The following is a 19,084-nucleotide window of genomic DNA, read 5'->3' on the forward strand; positions in this document are numbered from 1 at the left end:
GCTAAGAGAGCCATCAATTTCGGCACCATTGCCGGAGAACCATAGCTTGTAACGTTCATAGACTGCATTCGTGTGGTCATAAGGCCTCCCGCCAGGCTACTACCTGAAGACGTCACCATTAAAGGATCCCTCTCAATCTGGGTGAAGCTGGTATGTGATCACAAGAGATGCTTCATGCAAATCTGTGCCTGCTTCTCAGGCAGCTGCCATGACCCCTGGGACCTGCGCTAGTCCCAGCTGCCACCGCTGTTCACTGAACTGGCTTAGATGGAGGGGTGGCTTCTTGGAGATCAGGGCTATCCTTTGCAGACATGGCTCCTGACACCAGTGACAGATCCCACCACTGCTGCAGAGAAGAGATACAACGCCAGCCACTGAACTGCAAGAGCTGGAGATCAGCATGCTGAAAGAGCGTTTCGAATTCCTGTACAGATAGGATGATGCCCTGTATGGGCTGAAAAGTCCAGCTCCTTTCTTTGCTGCTGTGCACAACTATGCACCCAGTAGGGACCAGGCCTGTCTTGATGAGGAGAGACATCAACAGCATTCCTCCTCGGACTATGAGGACGCTGAAGACCTCCAACATGAAAGGCGCATGGGAGGGCAGAAGGCACCCAAGCTCTGCACGCAGGGCTAGCAGTGAGCTAGGGATGTACGGCAGTGGCTTATCAGACAAAGGCTTTCTGCTCCAGAAGAACCGGCATTAGCTCTGCAAGTCACACATCACCCTTGCTCACCTGCTTTGCACCAGTCCACATCTGCAACAACCCTGTGTAAATCATCAGAGGCAGCAGCTGAGCGAGTGAATGTCCATATCACTGGAGACGTTCATGAGTAGTGGTGGCATAGCAATGATGTTATTGCATACATTGGTTCTCCTGAAGGGCTGATGGTGCAAAGGGATGTGACATTGGCGCTAGGTGCTGGCACACATCATTCACACAGAGAAAAGGACACAGATGTTGGCGAGGAACATTAAGTGAAAGACGTATTTGCATTGCTCTGTGAATTTGGTCAAGTTAACTTTGCTTCACTCTCCACAGATGCTGGCTGACCTGCTGAGTTTCTCCAGCACTTTCTGCTTTGCTGCCAGATTGACTGCAGCCCCACTCTTCAACAGTGAGCTAAATATTACTTTGACAGCTGTCAGGAAATGGGTGCTGGGACGCATTAAATAGGCCCCAGCACCCGCTACACAGCTGTCAAAAGGTCTCTCACTATGCCGAATGTCACACCTCTCCCCATGTAATATGGGGGTTGGGAGGGTGGTGCTCAGCGCAGTGATGCTAATGAGCCCCCGCATGAAATATCACCGGGGCTTTATGGCAGCAGCTGAATGCAGGCACCCCACCAAGTTTAAAGGGAGCCACTGCACAGCGCGGCACCCAAATAAAATTCCGCCCACTGTGTTGCAGCTCCCCCCTCAGTGAATCCTTGTTCACTACTTTCCAATTGTAAGGCAAAGAAATCCATCAGGTTTTCTCAGATTTAAACAAGAAAGGTGGAAGTTTATTAACTTTAAACTCTAATCCGGTTAGCGACTACGAATAGGCTACGCGACCACGATAGCATGCTTATGTGATAAACACACAAGTAGATAGAGACAGAAAAAGTAGAAAGAATAAGGGGAAAAATTTGAGGCAATGGCTGGGTGTATTTATAATCCTTTGACTTCAATGTGGAGTCTTTGATTGCCGGTAAGTCTTGCTCTTCGTTGGGGCCCAGTGCACACTTTAACTTGTTTTGATGTAGGAGTCTTCTCTCTCTTGAGGTTTAAGTGACTTTAGAGGGTGCGGAGGCTTGTGAGAAAGCGAGAGAGAGCCATCCAGGAGAGAGGCCCTCTTGCTCCAGGTCCAGTTGCAATCTGCAGTCTGTCTTCAAACTGTCCTGTGTGTACTTCAAAAACGCTTGGACCAGCAGGTCAGTCATGTGACCAGCTGGTTTAACCACTCCTGCGTTTGTGGATTCTGAGCAGACCCTGGAATGTGAGTCCTTACACCTTTAATGTCTGGTGATCAAAATCCATTTGGGTTAATTGGACCAAAGGAGTAGTTGCTTTGTCTCCACAAGCACTGTCTCTTAGTATGCAAATGTCCTCCAGCCAAATGTCTTGTGATCTTGTTAGGCAAGTCATTTCTTCAGCAACAGTTTAAAATTAATGTTCATATGATAAAAATTAAATGCCTCATACTTGGCACATGGGGGTCTTCATGACAAGAACTAAACTGTCTTGAGTTTAGAAGAATGAGAAGTGATCTCATTGAAACACAAGATTCTGAGAGGGTTTGGGAGCATAGGTGCTGAGAGGCTGTTTTTCCCCTGGTTGGGGAGTCGAATGCCCTGGGGCACAGTCACAGAATAAGGGGTCAGCCATTTAGGACTGAGATAAAGAGAATTTTTTTCACTACATGTTGTGAATCTTTGGAATTCTCAACCCCAGAAAGTTGTGGATGTTCAGTTGCTGACTATATTCAAAGCTGACATCAATATATTTTTGGACCCCGAGGGAATCCCGGGATGTGAGGATCACTCAGGAAAGTGGAGTTGAGGTCTGAGATCAGCCATGACCCTATTGAATGGCAGAGCAAGCTCCTGGGGCTGATACGTTATCTTATGTTTTTCTGAACACCCTTCTTCTGTATTGTAAAATTATACAAAACTAGCTGAGTTCCTGATAGCTGTCCATTAGCTCCTGCTGGAAAGTTGCATATCTGAGTATCAGATGAGGAGCCAAATGAGCTCAGCGGTGATGCCCTCTAATGGAATAGGCTACAAACAGTCATCACCTAGGTTACCAAATGAAGGATGGCCTCTGGTTGTACCAGGTTCCAGCCATTAATTCAGTCAATTTTAGGAGATGAGGAGAAAAAGAAGAAAAAAAAGATAGAGGACAATCTAATGTTTTGCCTGTATTTACAAATAAGTGAACTGCCTGTGGTTTAGGGTTGAAAGAGACAATATTGTATTTAACCAATGCTGTTTATGTGCATTATCTTTGTATATAACTGAAGTGTTCACAATAAGCAAGAATGGTTAATGTTATTTATAACAGTAACGTGTGGAAGAGCTCACATGACAAAGTTACCCAAAGATTGAGATGGTTAACACAGTACAGACTAGGAATCAAACTTTCCTGGTCTATGTGGATCAAGCTTTGTAACATTATACCATTCTGTATTAAATGTTCTGAATGTTCTGGTTGCAAATTGATTTTGATGCATACTAAAGGGAACAAGTTAATTATGGGTAGTATGTTTAGGAAATGTGGCAATTAACACATTCAAAATGGGTTGAACAAATTTGCCTCTATTTTATAGGATGTGATGCAAGGAACTGTGCCTTACCTGGGCACATTCCTCACCGATCTCACAATGCTGGACACTGCACTTCCAGATTATGTTGTAAGTCTGTTTGTTTTACCACATGTTGGGATTCCTGTTTTGCTGATGGTTGCTATAGTAACCGTATCAATGCAGGTTTCTTGAAGATGAGAATAAAAGCAACAATAAAATAACTACTGAGATTGATCAAAGGCAGACATGAGAAAAAGTATATGCATGGCTATTGTAATTTAATGCTTTGCACTGTGAATCAAACACTGTAAATGAAGCGCACGCTAGTTGCTACGCAGCTGGTTATGAATATAGCCCTATTTTTTCCGTATCCTGAAAATTTTGCATAAATTGCCCAATTTTATTGTGTGTAGGTAATTTTCAGTTAATTGGACATCACACACCATTTCATTCTCAAATAGCTGCTGACTTATATAATCAAATTGATGTTGATGAATTTGACTGCAGAGAAGGACTTGTCTATTTTATGAAATAATGACTTGGCAGTGCATCTATTACACCTTTGGTGTTGTATACATGATTGAGTTTTGACCGCATACTAATTTGGAGCCAAGTTTACAGGGTTGTATTTCGCTCTTGACCATTCAAGCCCATAATTTTGTCGTACAATCTAACCTTTCTACAAATCGCATTCATGTTTTTTGTCCTTGTTTCTCTCCTGTAGGGTGATTTGATCAATTTTGAAAAGAAACGAAGGGTTAGTATGAATTACTACATTTTGAAAAACTTTCAAAGTTGTGTGTGTGGGGAAAACATGCCCTTAAATGTTATTGGGCTTTCTTTTTCACTTGGATAGTGGTCGGGGGTTCCAAAACTAGGGGCCGTAAGTAGTTACTAGTAAATCCAATAAAGAATTCATGAGAAACTTCTTTACACAGAGAGTGGTTAGAGTGTAGAACTTGCTACCTCAGGCAGTAGTTGTGATGAATAGCATAGATGTCTTTCAGGGGAAGCTAGATAAGTGCATTTATTTATTTATTTAGAGATACAGCACTGAAACAGGCCCTTCGGCCCACCGAGTCTGTGCCTACCAACAACCACCCATTTATACTAATCCTACACTAATCCCATATTCCCTACCACATCCCCACCATTCTCCTACCACCTACCTACACTAGGGGCAATTTACAATGGCCAATTTACCTATCAACTTGCAAGTATTTGGCTGTGGGCATGTGGGAGAAAGAAATAAAACGATATTCAGATCAGGTCAGATGAAGTCGGTGGAAGAAATATAAACACTGACACAGACCAGCTGGCCAAATAGCCTTTTTCTGTGTTGTTAACTTGATGTAATTTACCTTTCAGCAGTTATTGCCGGTACAGCCTGTACCCAGTGTTGATACGTGATTGAGATTATTACTGAATTATGTCTCTGTGCGACTGCAAGTTTTTCATTAATCATGAAAGCGGATGAATAATTTCTCAATATTTCACACAGTATTTTCCTTCAGAAGATAGACATCAGTTACATTCATGACACATCAGAGATTCCAAGTGCAGCTCCTAGGTTATCACCGGTGATGGGCATTTTTCCTTCATATTTCTGATGTTGCTGGTACCAACTTTTCAAACATGCATTTATTGCCAAGGTTTTTGTTGAGGATATTTGAAGCAATTTCATTTCATGTCACAGCATTCTGCAGAGAACCTGAAAATGATAACATGATAAGAACTTGACGATGTGGAAAGCAGTGAAATTTCATTTCTAAAAGTGTAACGTGAGTTCCAATTTTAGCCTAGCCCGGGAATTGAGTGGGTTCAGGTAAGATGCAGTTTACACCCTGCTCAGTTTGACTTCAATAGATCATAAAATCAACTGGGATGCAAAATGGGCATCTGTCCCAAACCTGTAAGATTCCAGTGAGGTGAATAGGTTAAAATTGGGGCTATAAATCTATCAAATGGCTGCTCTAAGCAGTGGATGATTATAAAGTGTGCATATTTTAATGGGCCTGATGAATACTGGCTTACACTTTATATCCCAACAGTAACATGCTGTTGTCAACGTTTGATAGGAAAAGTCTTTCCCTTTTATCTGTCAAACTGTCACTGAATACAAGATGTAGCAGAGAACCCACAAGTCACAGAGTCGTAGAGTTATACAGCACAGAAACAGGCCCTTTGGCCCATCGTAAGTGATCAAAAGAAAACACTGCAGTGTTGTGGTTCAGAATATTCTAGCCGCTTGCAGTCTACAAAGTTCACTCTGGTGCAACATCTTGGATCAATAACTGTAGATGAGCTTCTACTCATCAGAATTTCTTTCAAATAAGCTCGCAATCTTGAATAAATTTTCTTCTCTCCCAGTCCTTTATCAGTATGATATTGTTCTAAAATGAATGTTTGATTAATATTTTTTCAGAAGATTCATCTTTCAGGCACTGCTTTGAGAGGAATTGTAGCCTGAAAGCAACCTTGGATAACCTGTATAGATTCATCTCTTTGGTGCCACGTCTGTGCCATTTTTTCCCACTGCAGTGAGACTTTGAGGCATGATTTACTGTGCATTGAGTATCCAGCAAACAAAACGTATTTAAAGTAGTTTTTGGTCAGGAGTTAAAAGTACCAGTGACCAGGTGTAGCAGTAGCAATGCTTTGTGTATTTTTTAAACTTTTACTGTTTCTTTCCATGCTCTTTCAGGAATTTGAGGTGATAGCACAAATTAAACTTTTAAAGTCTGCATGTAACAACTACTGCATCACCCCAGTCCCTAAGTTTCTTAGGTGGTTCAACAATCAACAATATTTGACTGATGAAGAAAGGTGAGTGGTATTGCGAGAATGGATGTTCATATTGTGTTGTCTGTGTCATCTTCTATGATTTTAATGGCTGTTCAATGTTTGTGAGCCTGTCAGTTCAATTAGTCTCTTCCCGTCACTGATTTCAAATAATTTTGTAATGGAATCTGACTGAGCAGGATAGTGCTCACAACCCATCACAAGAGTTCTATCGTTGTATCAAAATGGGTTTTATTAGTATATAGTAACACACACCATGACAAGATTGAAAATGCTGGTCCCTTTAATGAAACGGGTCTCATTTCAGTGTTAATAGGGAGCAGGTGATATTCATCATAGTTATGAATTTGAGGGCTGGGTTTTTGCCCAGTTGGGGAGTTGCCTCTGGACAAAGAGTTAGTCTAGAAATTGTAGAAAACATGGAAATCTAGACCAAAGCATTCCACATATAAAATTTAATCAAGACAAGAGAGATACATTTTAATGGTTGAAAATTAGAGGGAGAGAGTGAGAAAAGAATACAATGTAACAAATTCAAAGAAAAATCAACTTATTCACTTATTTACCAATAATTGGTAGTATTTAAAATACTTTCCTTCCAATTGTGGAAAAAGTCACTCATTTGGATTTCTTGAGTGGAAAGATTGTTTCAAACTTGTCGAAAAACTCTAGTTTGGTTAGAGCTTCGGGATTCGAATTACAGCAGCCTTCGGAACACCAACTTTGTTTGAATCTGATCAAGCTAGTGGTGATAAGAGACAGATACACGTAGATATTGGGAAGGAGAGTGGATGGGGATACAAGGAAAATTGAGGAGATGCCAAAGGCAACAGCAAATGAAGCCAGACATTTCAGCATGGGCTGGGAGCAGACATTACAAAATAGGGAATGTGGAATCTGGCCACGCAAGAAGTTTGAAATCAGATTGTTCAGATCACCACTGAGGTGAATACCTTTTTGACTCTTCCACTAAAATGGACGGGGTGGGAGGGGGTGGGTGCGGGCTTGGTGGTGCAAGATATTCTTTGGATGTGCCCACTGTCATTTTGTAGATGACAATCAATACATTAAAAAAAACTTAGTGGTGAACACTAGTACAAATCAGGAAGCTGTATAAAATGCGAGTCAGGCCACACTGGAGTACTGTGTACAGTTCTGGGCACCACACTATAGGAAGGATGTGATTGCCCTGGAGCGGATGCAGAGGAACTTTACCAGGATGTTGCCTGGGCTGGAGCATTTCAGCTATGAAGAGAGACTGAAAAGGCTAGGGTTGTTATCCTTAGAGCAGAGAAGGCTGAGGGGGGACATAATTGGGGTATGCAAAATTATGAAGGGCACTGATAGTTTAGATAGGAAGAAACCTTTTTGCTTAGTGGAGGGGTCAATAACCAGGAGGCATAGATTTAAGGTAAGGGGCAGGAGGTTTAGAGGGGATTTGAGGGGGAAAAAAATCACTCATAGGGTGGTTGGAATCTGGAATGCACTGCCTGATGAGGTGGTAGAGGCAGGTGAAATGCCATAGCATTCCTGGCTAGGGCCAAGTGCTGGAAAATGGGATGAGAATAGTAGGTGCTTGATGGCCGACACAGACACGATGGGCCAAAGGGCCTGTTTCTGTGCTGTATAACCCTATTCCTCTATGACTCTAAGAGTGGGAACTGATATTTGGACTGAACTATGAATTGGCAATAAACAAGTTGTGGATCAGAGACTGTCATCAGCTTCCTCATTTTGGTGAATGGATATCTGCCTATTTAACACATCATAATAATAAGTCAACAAATACAGGAGAAATACAAAGACTTACTGAGAGACTGATACAGAGAGCCCATTTTGAAAACCTGGCCCAGAGTTTCCACTTTGGGCACAATTGATAATCCAGATGTAAATTTCAGCAGTTTTTGAGAAGTATTTCTTTTTCTCTCAAAAGCAATACTTCAGATTTGATATGCAAATATGTTTTTGCATATCACAAACATAAAATTTGCAATAGCCCAACACAACTGATCAGCTTTTTCGAAAGTGATTTTAAAAATAGGTTTGCCTCAAAAAATATTCCTTGATCTAGTGATAATATGGTGCAGTTTTATTAATACAGCTGAAAATGGATGTATTACAAAAATTAAACATTTTAATCAGTGGCTAGTCCACCACCTGTGAGTAAGTAGAGTTTAAAGAACTAAAAATTACTGTAAAAAATGTTATGACCAGGTGAGAAAGGTGTCTAGGGGTCCCTCTCAGCCTTCACCTGGTCTTACTGTAACAGGGTTCAATTTTAAACACACTGTTTTTTTCTCCCCCCCCCCCCCCCCCCCCCCCGGTGAATCCTTGTTCACCACTTTCTAATTATAAGGCAAAGAAATCAGCACAAACAGGCTTTCTTAGGTTTAGAGAAGAAAAGTTGAAATTTATTAAACTTAAACTCTAATTCGGTTAACGCCTACAGATACATGCGCACCCACACTAGCGTGCACACGCGATACACACATGCAAATAGAGACAGAAAAGGGCAGAAGAAAAATGAAGTGTAAAAGTTTGAGACAATATCTGAAGAGTTTTTGTTACGGTTCTTCAAGCTCACTGTAGAGTCCTTGATTGTAGGTAGATCTTTATTTTTGTGAGGGCCCAGTATTCTTCTTATACCTTATTCACTGTCGGAGACTTTTTTCTCTTGAGGTTCATGTGTCCACAGTTGATTCTGAGGCTTGTGACAAAGAGATGGGAGCAGGCAGACAGGAGAGATCTTCTCAGTCCAAGAGCAAACAGACACACTCAGTTCAAACTGTATGTGCAATTCAGAAAACCCCAGGTCGCCAAGGAGGTTAGTCATGTGACTAACTGGTCTGACCATGTCTTGGCTCTGTGGATTGTATCATCTTAGCAGGGCCTGGAATGCTCCTCTTACAGACAATACCTGGTGATTAAGGTCCATTGTGGGTTGAATGTGTCATGGAATGGTCCTTTGTTCTTCCAGTCATCATCTGTTAATATGCAAATGTCTTTTCCAGCCACAACTGATCTGTTTAACAAGTCCTTTCCTCACTCCAGTAACAGTTTAAAATCAATGTTCATGACAAAATTAATGTGCCTCATTCTTGGCAGGTGGGGGCCTAGCAGGACAAAAACAATACAAACTATTTACTTGCTACATTAGTTTGCAGACGGTGGTTTCTTAGTAAATGGGAAAAGAGTTTTTGAGATGTGCCTGTTAAGTATTCTTGCGCCTTTTTATGAAATAAAAGGCTTAATTTTAAGCACCTCCTTGGGCCACAAATCCACTTGACTAGCGGGTACCCACAATGATGATTAATTTGATCTGGGGACATGGTCAGTTTTGTGGGTGGGGCCAGCTTCAAGTATGATATTTAAACGAGCGCAAAGCATCACAGAAACTCAGTTTGCACTGAACATAAGTTGCACTTCAAATTCTAAGATTCCTTTGGGCAGTTTTGGATGATTTTCAATGAATTTCACTGAAGATTCCAGAGCCATTTAACATTAACTCTTGCTCCTATGTTTTGTCTTCTCTTTACTGCTGGTTAACAGGACCCGCTCCCTCATTTTAGTATCACTGGACCTAGCATGTTGATTGTTCGCTACCTGAGGTGACTGATCCTCCTCTTTCTTTCATTCCTTGTGAAATGTCCATTCCCAGCTGTGTGCATTCTCATAGCAGTGCAGTTGACGCCAGGTGCTTGCTTTGTTTGTTGTGAATCTGCAACTTTTTCTATCACTCGAAGCACTGGAAGTTCAACTTCCAATTCTAACCAGTACACTTTCTATAAGCCCAGTGCTTATTAACTTTCCTCCATCCAATGTACAGGTTGCACCATATTTCTGCTCCCTTCAGTGTGTCCTGCAAAAAAGCTGTGAAGGGTGATGGCGGCTGTCCTCTAAGAATGTCTGATACGTGGAGTTACATACTTCTCTTGCTGCTTTTCACACAGCAGAAAAGATTGTGGCTGCAATAGTGAGAACCATTCTGGTTGTTGCACCTGTCAATCATTAATCAAAGTAATATGAATTATTCTCTAGCCTGAAAAATAAGTGCCTTTTGGAAGTAAAATAATCATTAGTGTGAAAAATGAATTCTCAAAAATGACAAGAACATTAAACAAGAACATTGTTTATTTTTAGTTGCACCTTGTCTGAAATGTGCTTATCTGCCATCCTGCAGCTATAATGTGTCCCGTGAAATAGAGGCAGCCCCCGAAAGCAGTCCATCATCACCAAAGGACAGAAAGAGTTTGGTGAAGTGCCTCAGCCTGTAAGTATCACATAATAAGCAGAGGAGACACCTCATCTGGTTACTTCAGAGGACAGCATCCTTTATTATAGGATCAGTGAATAGACATGATGTGCAACAGCTGCACCGTGAATGGAGCCTTTTGATGTGTAGCCATTATTGTTTTACTGTCTTGGGAAGATTTGGTGGTTGATACAGTTTGAATAATTTGAGGCATGTGATAAGTGTAGCATAATTGGGAAGAACAAATGACTTTGGACTCAAATCGCTCCAACACTGGGGTTTCCTCACCTCATACCTATATCTGTTGTAGACTAATTGATAGAGATTGAACACTATGTCTAGTCAACAACTCCATTATCATTGTATCATATGATTATTGGGATGGTAGAAGGTGAACCAGATGGGCTTTTCATGTCTAGTGATTTCTATGTGTTATTCCTCTCCCAGTATCCATTGATTGCAATTTATGCACCGTGGTTAGATTCCACCTTTTTAAATGTCTATGTAGAAGATGGAAAAGAAAAAGGCTGCGTTTATTGACAACAGAACCACCAGGTGGTGTAGTACTGGCACATGTACAAATGCAGCCTCATCAACTGAAACGTCACTATCTGTGATGTCTCAGACAGCTGCCAGTAATAAAAATGCTGCTGCTCAATTGTCACAAAAAATTAAACCCAAACTCTATCAGTGTCTGTAGTCACCACCTCCATCACATCCCCAACAGTATCCCACTCCCTCCCACCATTGCACTTCTCTTCGTCGCTCCATCCTGCACCCGTCTACTCACCGCTCACTACCTGCCTCGCCACTGCCTCCCCTCAGCTACCCCCTCCGTGCCTCGCCGCTGCCTCCCCTCAGCTACTTACTCCACCCTCAGCAACCTACTGCCAACCATTTCTTCAGTGGTGCCGCGGAGAGCGACTGGCCGGGGGCGGAGAGGTGATAGCAGGGAGCGAGCAGCCGGGGTGGGGCGTGGTAGTAGAGAGCGGTTGGGGTGGGGGTCAGGGGGGCGGTAGCAGGGAGAGAGCGGTCGGGGTGGGGGGGTCAGGCGGGGCCGTAGCAGGGAGCGAGCGGTCGGGGTGGAGGGGTCAGGGGGGTGGTAGCGGGGAGTGAGCAGTCGGGGTGGGGGTGTCAGGGGGCGGTGGTCGTGGGGAGGGAGCAGTCGGGATGCAAGTCGGGGGCGCTAGCGGGGAGCGAGCGGCTGAAGCGAGATACTGTTGGGATAAATGGAGGCAGTGATTGCAGCCATTGAGGGGGTGAGGCAATGCGTCTGTTGTTATTGGTGGTGACGTCACCGTGTGCATGTGCAGATTCATCCTGGCAAGCTGGCAAATGTTCAGATGCACTGATGACGTCAGCGATCGCTCTGCGCATGCTCTGCATTGTCAGGAAAGACTCCGAAAGAAAACATGTATTAAAATGAAAGGATTTTGCACTTAGTTGTGAGCGTACGTGATGGAAATTAAATATTTGAACTATTTGAATGAAAATCAGATCTGCGTTCCACTTTGTCAGAAATTTAATCTATTGTCATGTGGGTCAGCAGCAGCAAAAAAGAACTCTACCTTGCTACTTTATCTTTAGGAATTCATGTTTGAAGCTTCACTGCAGTAATCAGATATGCTTTTATGTACAAGGTAACATAGAGCCGTGTTTGTGTGTGTGTCTGTGTGTGTTTGTGTGTCTGTGTGTCTGTGTGTTTGTGTGTCTGTGTGTTTGTGTGTCTGTGTATGTAAGTGTGTATGTGTCTCCGTGAATGTCTGTCTGTGTGTGTCTCTGTGTTTGTGTATGTGTGCGTGTGTGCGCATGTGTGTCTGTGTGCAAGTGTGTGTGTCTCTGTCTGTGTGTCTGTGTATGAGTGTGTGTCTCTATGTGTGTGCCTGTGTGTGTGTGTCTCTATGTGTGTCTGTGTTTGTGTGTGTGTCTCTCTCTCTCGCTCTCTCTGTCTCTATGTGTGTCTGTGTTTGTGTGTCTCTATGTGTGTGTCTGTGTGTGTGTGTGTCTGTGTTTGTGTGTCTCTATGTGTGTGTCTGTGTTTGTGTGTGTGTCTCGCTCTCTCTGTCTCTATGTGTGTCTGTGTTTGTGTGTGTGTCTCTCTCTCTCTCGCTCTCTCTGTCTCTGTGTGTGTCTGTGTTTGTGTGTCTCTATGTGTGTCTGTGTTTGTGTGTGTGTCTCTCTCTCTCGCTCTCTCTGTCTCTATGTGTCTGTGTGTGTGTGTGTGTGTGTCTGTGTGTGTCTGTCTGTGTGTGTCTCTATGTGTGTCTGTGTTTGTGTGTGTCTCTCTCTCTCGCTCTCTCTGTCTCTATGTGTGTCTGTGTTTGTGTGTCTCTATGTGTGTGTCTGTGTGTGTGTGTCTGTGTTTGTGTGTGTGTCTCTCGCTCTCTCCGTCTCTATGTGTGTCTGTGTGTGTGTGTCTCTATGTGTGTGTCTGTGTGTGTGTGTCTCTGTGTGTGTGTGTGCAGGTAAAAAAGCTTCGAAGTTATTAGCCTGGATTGTTGTCCTGTTGCCAGGAGTGGCAGCGGGTGCAGAAAATGGTGGCCACTCTGCACTTTGTATCTCGGACATTTCTGTGTTCCCCTCTTAACTCTGCAGTCTAATCCTCCAAAGGACCAACATTCACTTTAGCTACTGTCTTCCCTTTCATAGACTCAGAGTAGCTTTTGATATCCATTTTTATATTTTGCGCTCGTTTTCTTTCTTAATTTATCTTTGCTCTTTTTATTACCTTTTTAGTAACCCTTTATTGATCTTTAAAAGTTTCCCAATCTTCCAGCCTGCCACTGGCCTTTTCAATATGGTATGCCTTAGTTTTTGTCTTTATGTTATCCTTAACTTCCTTGCTGAGCCATGGATGTTTTTCCCCCTCTTAAAATCTTTCTTCCTCTCTGGAATACATTTTAGTTGGGAGGAATTGAATATCTCCTTAAACATCTGCCACTGCTCATCAACTGTCCAACCTTTAGTCTTCCTGCCCAGTCCACCTAGGGCCAAATCTGTCCTCATGCCTATGTAATTACCTTTGTTTAACTCCAGAACACTAGTGTGGGTCTCCAGTTTCTCGCCCTCAAACTGAATTTGAAATTCTAGCGTGCTATGATCACTCTTCCCTAGAGGATCCTTAACTATGAGATTAATTAATCCCAACTCATTACACAATACCAAATCTAGAATACCCTGCTCCCTGGTTGGTTCCACAACATATTGCTCCAAAAAACAATCTCTAATACATTCAATGCACTCTCCCTTGAGGCGACTCTTGCCAATTTGATTAATCCAGTCGAAATGCATATTAAAATCACCCAAGATTATTGCCGTACCTTTCTTACAAGCCCCCAGTATTTCCTGGTTTATACTGTACCCCATTGCGGAACTACTGTTTCGGGACCGATAGCTAACTCCCACCAGGGACTTCTTTCCCTTGATATTTCTTATTTCTGCCCAGGCTGATTCTACGTCTTGATCTCCAGTCCCGATATCATTTCTCACTACAGCACTGATCTCTTTCTTTACTAACAAAGCTACTCCGCCTCCTTTTCCTTCCTGCCTATCCTTCCGAAATACTGAGTATCCTTGGATATTCAATTCCCAAACCTGGTTTCCCTGCAACCACGTCTCAGTAATCGCCACTAAATCATACCCATTCATCTCTATTTGTGCCGTTAACTCATCTATTTTATTACGAATGCTTTCTGCATTCAGATACGAAGCCTTTAAGTTTGTTCTTTTATCAAAGTTCCCTACTCTTGTATGATTCCTTGGTGCAATATGACGTTCACACACTCTGTGGTGTGGCACATGGCTGCCTTGACCATATGTTATATAGAAACCAAGAAAGAGAAGGGAAACACTTCATTCACTGCCTGGTAGACTTCTCTCACTATTACGATATGGTTTTTATATGTGGTTTATGTAGGCTAATGTGGCTTCATTGTTGCCACGATCTAAGAACCCCAATGTACAGTCTAGTGTATTTGATCTACAATATGAGATTGCAAACTGTCTGTTCTTATTCCCCTGTAAATGTCAGCATGAGGGATTTAAAGTGCTCAATTATCATTTTGTTTGCATCATCCCATCTGTGCCAAACAACTGGTTTACTATTTATGCTTATTTCTGTGGATCAAGCTGCAAGGACTGGAAAGCAGCCAGTGGGGCTAATCAATTATTCCCTCAGAATTGCAGATCCTTACAGTAAATCATTAGTTGATGCTTCACTTTATTTCAAGTGACTATTCAGAAGTCATTAGCTAATTTGACTGTTGCTGTTCTGTAATTAGTTACTCATAGAGAATCACAGAGAGATACAGCACTGAAACAAGCCCTTTCTCTGAAAACAGGTGCCTTCCAGTAAAGGTGTGTTTGGGGTCTTAAATGGTCAGGAGAGAGGAGGTAAAAGGGCAGGTATTACACCTCCTGTGATTTCATGAGAAGGTGCCGTAGGAAGGGGACGAGGAGTCCGGGGTGATGGAGGAATGGACCAGAGGGTCGCGGAGGGAACGATCCCTTCGGAATGCTGACAAGGGAAGGGAAGATGTGTTTTGTGGTGGCATCACGCTGGAGGTGGCTGGAAGACCACGATATTCCGCGCATCTGTGAACTCCCGAAGTTGCTGTCAGTCTCCGTGGAGTAATGACGGCAAATATTGTTTTGCTGTTAATACAACCATAAATATTGGGTCTTTGTCTTTTACTTAAATATGTCACAACAAGCACTTGATAAATCTTTGGCCCAGTTCTGTGCTCCTGGACAGAATCGGCATCAGTTTCCTGTCCTTTTCAGATGGCATGAATTTGCTACATGTACAGTACCTGAATTTGTGAATGAAATGTTGTCGCAGCTTCCTAAACTACTTCTAATGCTGCTCTCCACCATGTTCCCATTTTGTGTAAAGTCAAAGTATCTGCCTTAACTTGTACATTCAATTCAAATTTGGCTCTATTTCTACATAGCTGGATTTGTGATGGGTTCCTGTCTGTCTGTTTTGTACGGGCCCAAAGAGATAGGGAAAATCTGCTCAGTTCTGTTTTATGTTGATGGATTTGTGCTTTAATCTACCAATGACAGAGCAGTGCAGAGGACAGACATTTCCCGTACTATGAAGCCTGCTAGATTCAAATCAACAATCTCATTGGGTTTTAATCAGGCACAGAAATCAAATACCTGTGCATTGAAACTCTACTGCCTTCAATGCAGACAGTTCTATACAAAAGCATTGCCAGATTCAAAAATGCTGTTAACATAAAAATATACCCTAATATCCCCATGTGACTGGGTGACAAAATTTATGGCCTGACACTCCTGTGAAGCATCTTGGAATATTTTATGATGTTAATAAAAGCTAGATAAATTAAGTTGTTGATTATTACTGTTACTACCTCTGAAAGAACCTTTTTCAAACGTAATTCTTTGTGATCAAAATATAAATGGGTTAATGGGTTCTAATGAAAGATCACAGACATGAAACACTAACTCAGTTTCTCTCTCCAGAGATGCTGCCAGACTTCCTGAGTATTTTCAGCATTTTCTGTTTTTATTTCAATAAGTTGCATTACAGGCCCAGGATGGAATCGAGCAGGTGATTCTAATAAATTTCAAAAACTATTCATTATATCGGGCCATTGTTGGATGACCAACTACCAAGTGCTACCTGAATCAGCAGTAAACTCTTTCTGTACAGTGTAGCAACTTTAGTATTCTTTCAGTGTTTCAGCTGATGAATCCCTTTCCCTCATGCAGGCTATTTCACGGGACAGAGGTCGCAGAAAGGACTCCAAGCAAGAGCAGTGACCAGCCGAAATCCCCTCGGATCGGGAGCTCGGGGGAGAACATGGACTCGGTCAGTGATTTGATTTATGTGAAATACAAGCTTGGCTTGTTTTGTGTAATATTTTATATCCTTTAAATATGTTCGAAGGAAGCTTTGCGTGTTAAAACATATTGTCACACTAATAACCAAAATCTTTAATTTTAATTCTTTAAAGGTTATTAATGACTTCATGGTTGACCATAAAGTTAGCACCTGGGCTGTGACTGTAGCAGCTTAAAGTGCATAGTCCATCAAAAACGGTATTTTGGGATCAAATCTAGTAAACTGCTGCCCAAATCGCAACAACGTAATACACCTCCCTGCATGCACACCAGATTCCCTCTTGAATGCAGGCTTTGTTTTTTCTATAGTTGACCTTTAGTTGCTATTCAGCATCTTCTCTACAGAAGGGTGGTGTTTCCTGGAAGTTTATCAGTAAGCTGGTATCATTGATTTTAGTAGAAAGTGTCTCTCACCTGTTCCCTGGAAATGTCAGCAATTCAGTCTTTTAGCAGTTCAGTTAACCATTATTATATCTGTTCTGCGTCTTTAGGGTCCTATTTCTGTTTTAAAATACCCTCCCTATTTATGGATTCTCCTCTTTTGATCCTGATACACCCCCTCTTCAGTGCCTTTATTGCCTCTTCATTACCAATATTCTGCACTCACCTGGTAAGAGCTACATCCGAATGACCTGAGTGATTTGACTCCTAATTTCCTTCCTTCTAACTCTCTCTATTTCTAGTTCTTGCTATCTCTTTCTGTCTCTCGAGCTCTTGCCTGTATGTGCGCTGGCTGGCTTTCTCATTCAGGCAAGCTCACCAATACTTTTTTGCACTCATGCTCTTTCTTGACTTGTTCAAGCCCAGCAGCACCACAGGATGTGTTTTAACTTCATCCTATATAGGTGGATGCTGCAAAGTTACAATGAGTAACTGGGTGAGGCAGGCAAGTAAACATCTGCATAGATATAGGAGTGTTCAAATACTGAGTGTTCAACTGAAAAGCAAAGGGATTATTTGATAACTTAGAGTTAAAACACTAGCAGAAGTGTTCAAATGTAATGGCCGTGATGAATTTGTGCATGCCATGTGCTAACAATCTAACTGGGTAATTTACAAACGTGCTAAATGATGAACTGTCAATGTTGGCTTATCAACCAGTGGATGTGAGATGGCAGCATCATTCTTCGGAGCAGATTTTGGCTGAGCGAGGGAGGAAAACCAATGGAAAGATTTCACAGTTTAACTATCATGGAATCATGCATTACTTCCCCTTCTCAAGACCAAGCTGTTGTGTCCACAATGCCTCCATTTTTTGTTTTGGCGGGGGTGTGGTAAGTGCCAGGGAGTTTCATGGCACAATAGATGTAACTGGGAAGAGGGAACTTTCTGAGATATAACCATTGACACACTTTATCAAAAATAAATTTCTGCAGTCATCTGAAGTATCGTCTCATTCACCCATTCGCCCTGTGGACACTGTCTCCTCGGGAGTATCATCCTCGCTGAGTAGTGTGTCGTCATCATCATCGTCCCACACTCCCAAGGTTCCCAGGCATTCCATCTTCGCAGCCGTCTGCAGTTGGATTCAGAAGCGTTCTGTTAGAACAACTTCCGGCAATTGGGCTCTCAAGTGTTCTGCCTCAGTGACTGCCTGCATTTCAAAAGTGGCATTTCCTGGGTGCAGGCAGAAGAATGGCCACGATAACATCGGAATCAGGCAAGAGGATGACGATCTGTACCAAAGCACTTTGGTAAGTACATGGATTGTTTCTATTAGTCATGTTCATGCTGCTTAATGGCTGTTGCTTCGGTCAATATATTCACAGACATTAAAAAAAAGTTCCTCTTGTATTGAAGAAAAAAATTACCTCAGACCATTTGTTGCCATCTCGTCATATTGAAGATGGCGGTGTGGCTGCTATTAGTGCTAATTCGCAATGTCTAATTTCCACATTGTTGATATCTTTTCTGTCTCTTGAGTATTTTGGCCATCATTTCAACTTTCTTTTGGAATGTTGCAATACTGTTTGAGTTTTGCTGACATTACTCATTAAATATACAGGCCACACCAAGGTGTGGCACACTCATACCCTTATTCAGGGAATGAGCTGAAATCTATTAATTTCTGATTTCTCCCCATCCTTGTACCTGATTGCAACAATGTCCCAAGCAGTTACAGATTGAACGCTGGATTCTAGAATGAGTGTGTAGCTGACCACAGGCACCTCTGGCACCTCCTGTTAGTTAATTGAGTAATAATAGCAGAGTCCTTGAACAGTTTTTCTTCCTTGGCCTTGGCTCACGTGAAGTTTCAAAGATGGGAAGAGAGCAAATGAAAAATAGGAGTGGAGAAAGGTACAGTCCAAAATAGAATTGTCACCATGTGACTGATTCAAAAATGACTAATCAAACCTAAACATTATTGGTCACATGGGTAACACGCTGGCCATATAACTTAATGACCCACTCATATATTTTATGTTGGGAAAAATTATTTCAAGCCTCTTTGATTGTGGTTTCTAAATAGCTCAGTGTGATTTTTGGAAACTTTCTTCTGATATTTAAGCATCATAATTCAACACAACCTCTGGATGAGTTCTGGCAAAGAAAATATTTGTTAGCTAAATGTTTAGCTTTACTAGGGCAAGCTAGCATTCAGACAGTAAACTTCTGTACGTCAGAGTTTAATAATTACCAGGTGAGTGTTGGCTGAGTGATGTCAATGAGTTGGAGTGGGCCGGGACTGGGCAGGTCTTAGAGCAAACATTTTATAGCAAACAGAATCTATTTAAACACAACATTTGCCAACTACTGCAAACTGAACTCATGACCAAAACTATAGCAAAGTCTCCTGATAGAAGTAGGATTATTTCTGCAACAACATGCAATGAGTGGAGGATAGATATAAAATTATAGAATGATA

The 19,084-nt window shown here is 42.1% G+C and overlaps 1 protein-coding gene across 1 annotated transcript in view; it reads left to right on the top strand.

Annotated features, from left to right (window-relative positions):
* Positions 1–16,619, top strand: part of LOC137373255 (ral guanine nucleotide dissociation stimulator-like 1) — a 58,571-nt gene extending 41,952 nt beyond the window's left edge. The window contains exons 18-22 of the mRNA XM_068038104.1: positions 3,318–3,401; positions 4,018–4,050; positions 5,998–6,119; positions 10,276–10,365; positions 16,087–16,619. Of these exons, the coding sequence (XP_067894205.1) occupies positions 3,318–3,401; positions 4,018–4,050; positions 5,998–6,119; positions 10,276–10,365; positions 16,087–16,252 (495 nt within the window). The 3' untranslated portion in view covers positions 16,253–16,619. The remainder of the gene's footprint in view (positions 1–3,317; positions 3,402–4,017; positions 4,051–5,997; positions 6,120–10,275; positions 10,366–16,086) is intronic.
* Positions 16,620–19,084: the final 2,465 nt, after the last annotated feature.

This window comes from Heterodontus francisci, chromosome 8, assembly GCF_036365525.1.
Source record: "Heterodontus francisci isolate sHetFra1 chromosome 8, sHetFra1.hap1, whole genome shotgun sequence".
NCBI lineage: Eukaryota > Metazoa > Chordata > Chondrichthyes > Heterodontiformes > Heterodontidae > Heterodontus > Heterodontus francisci.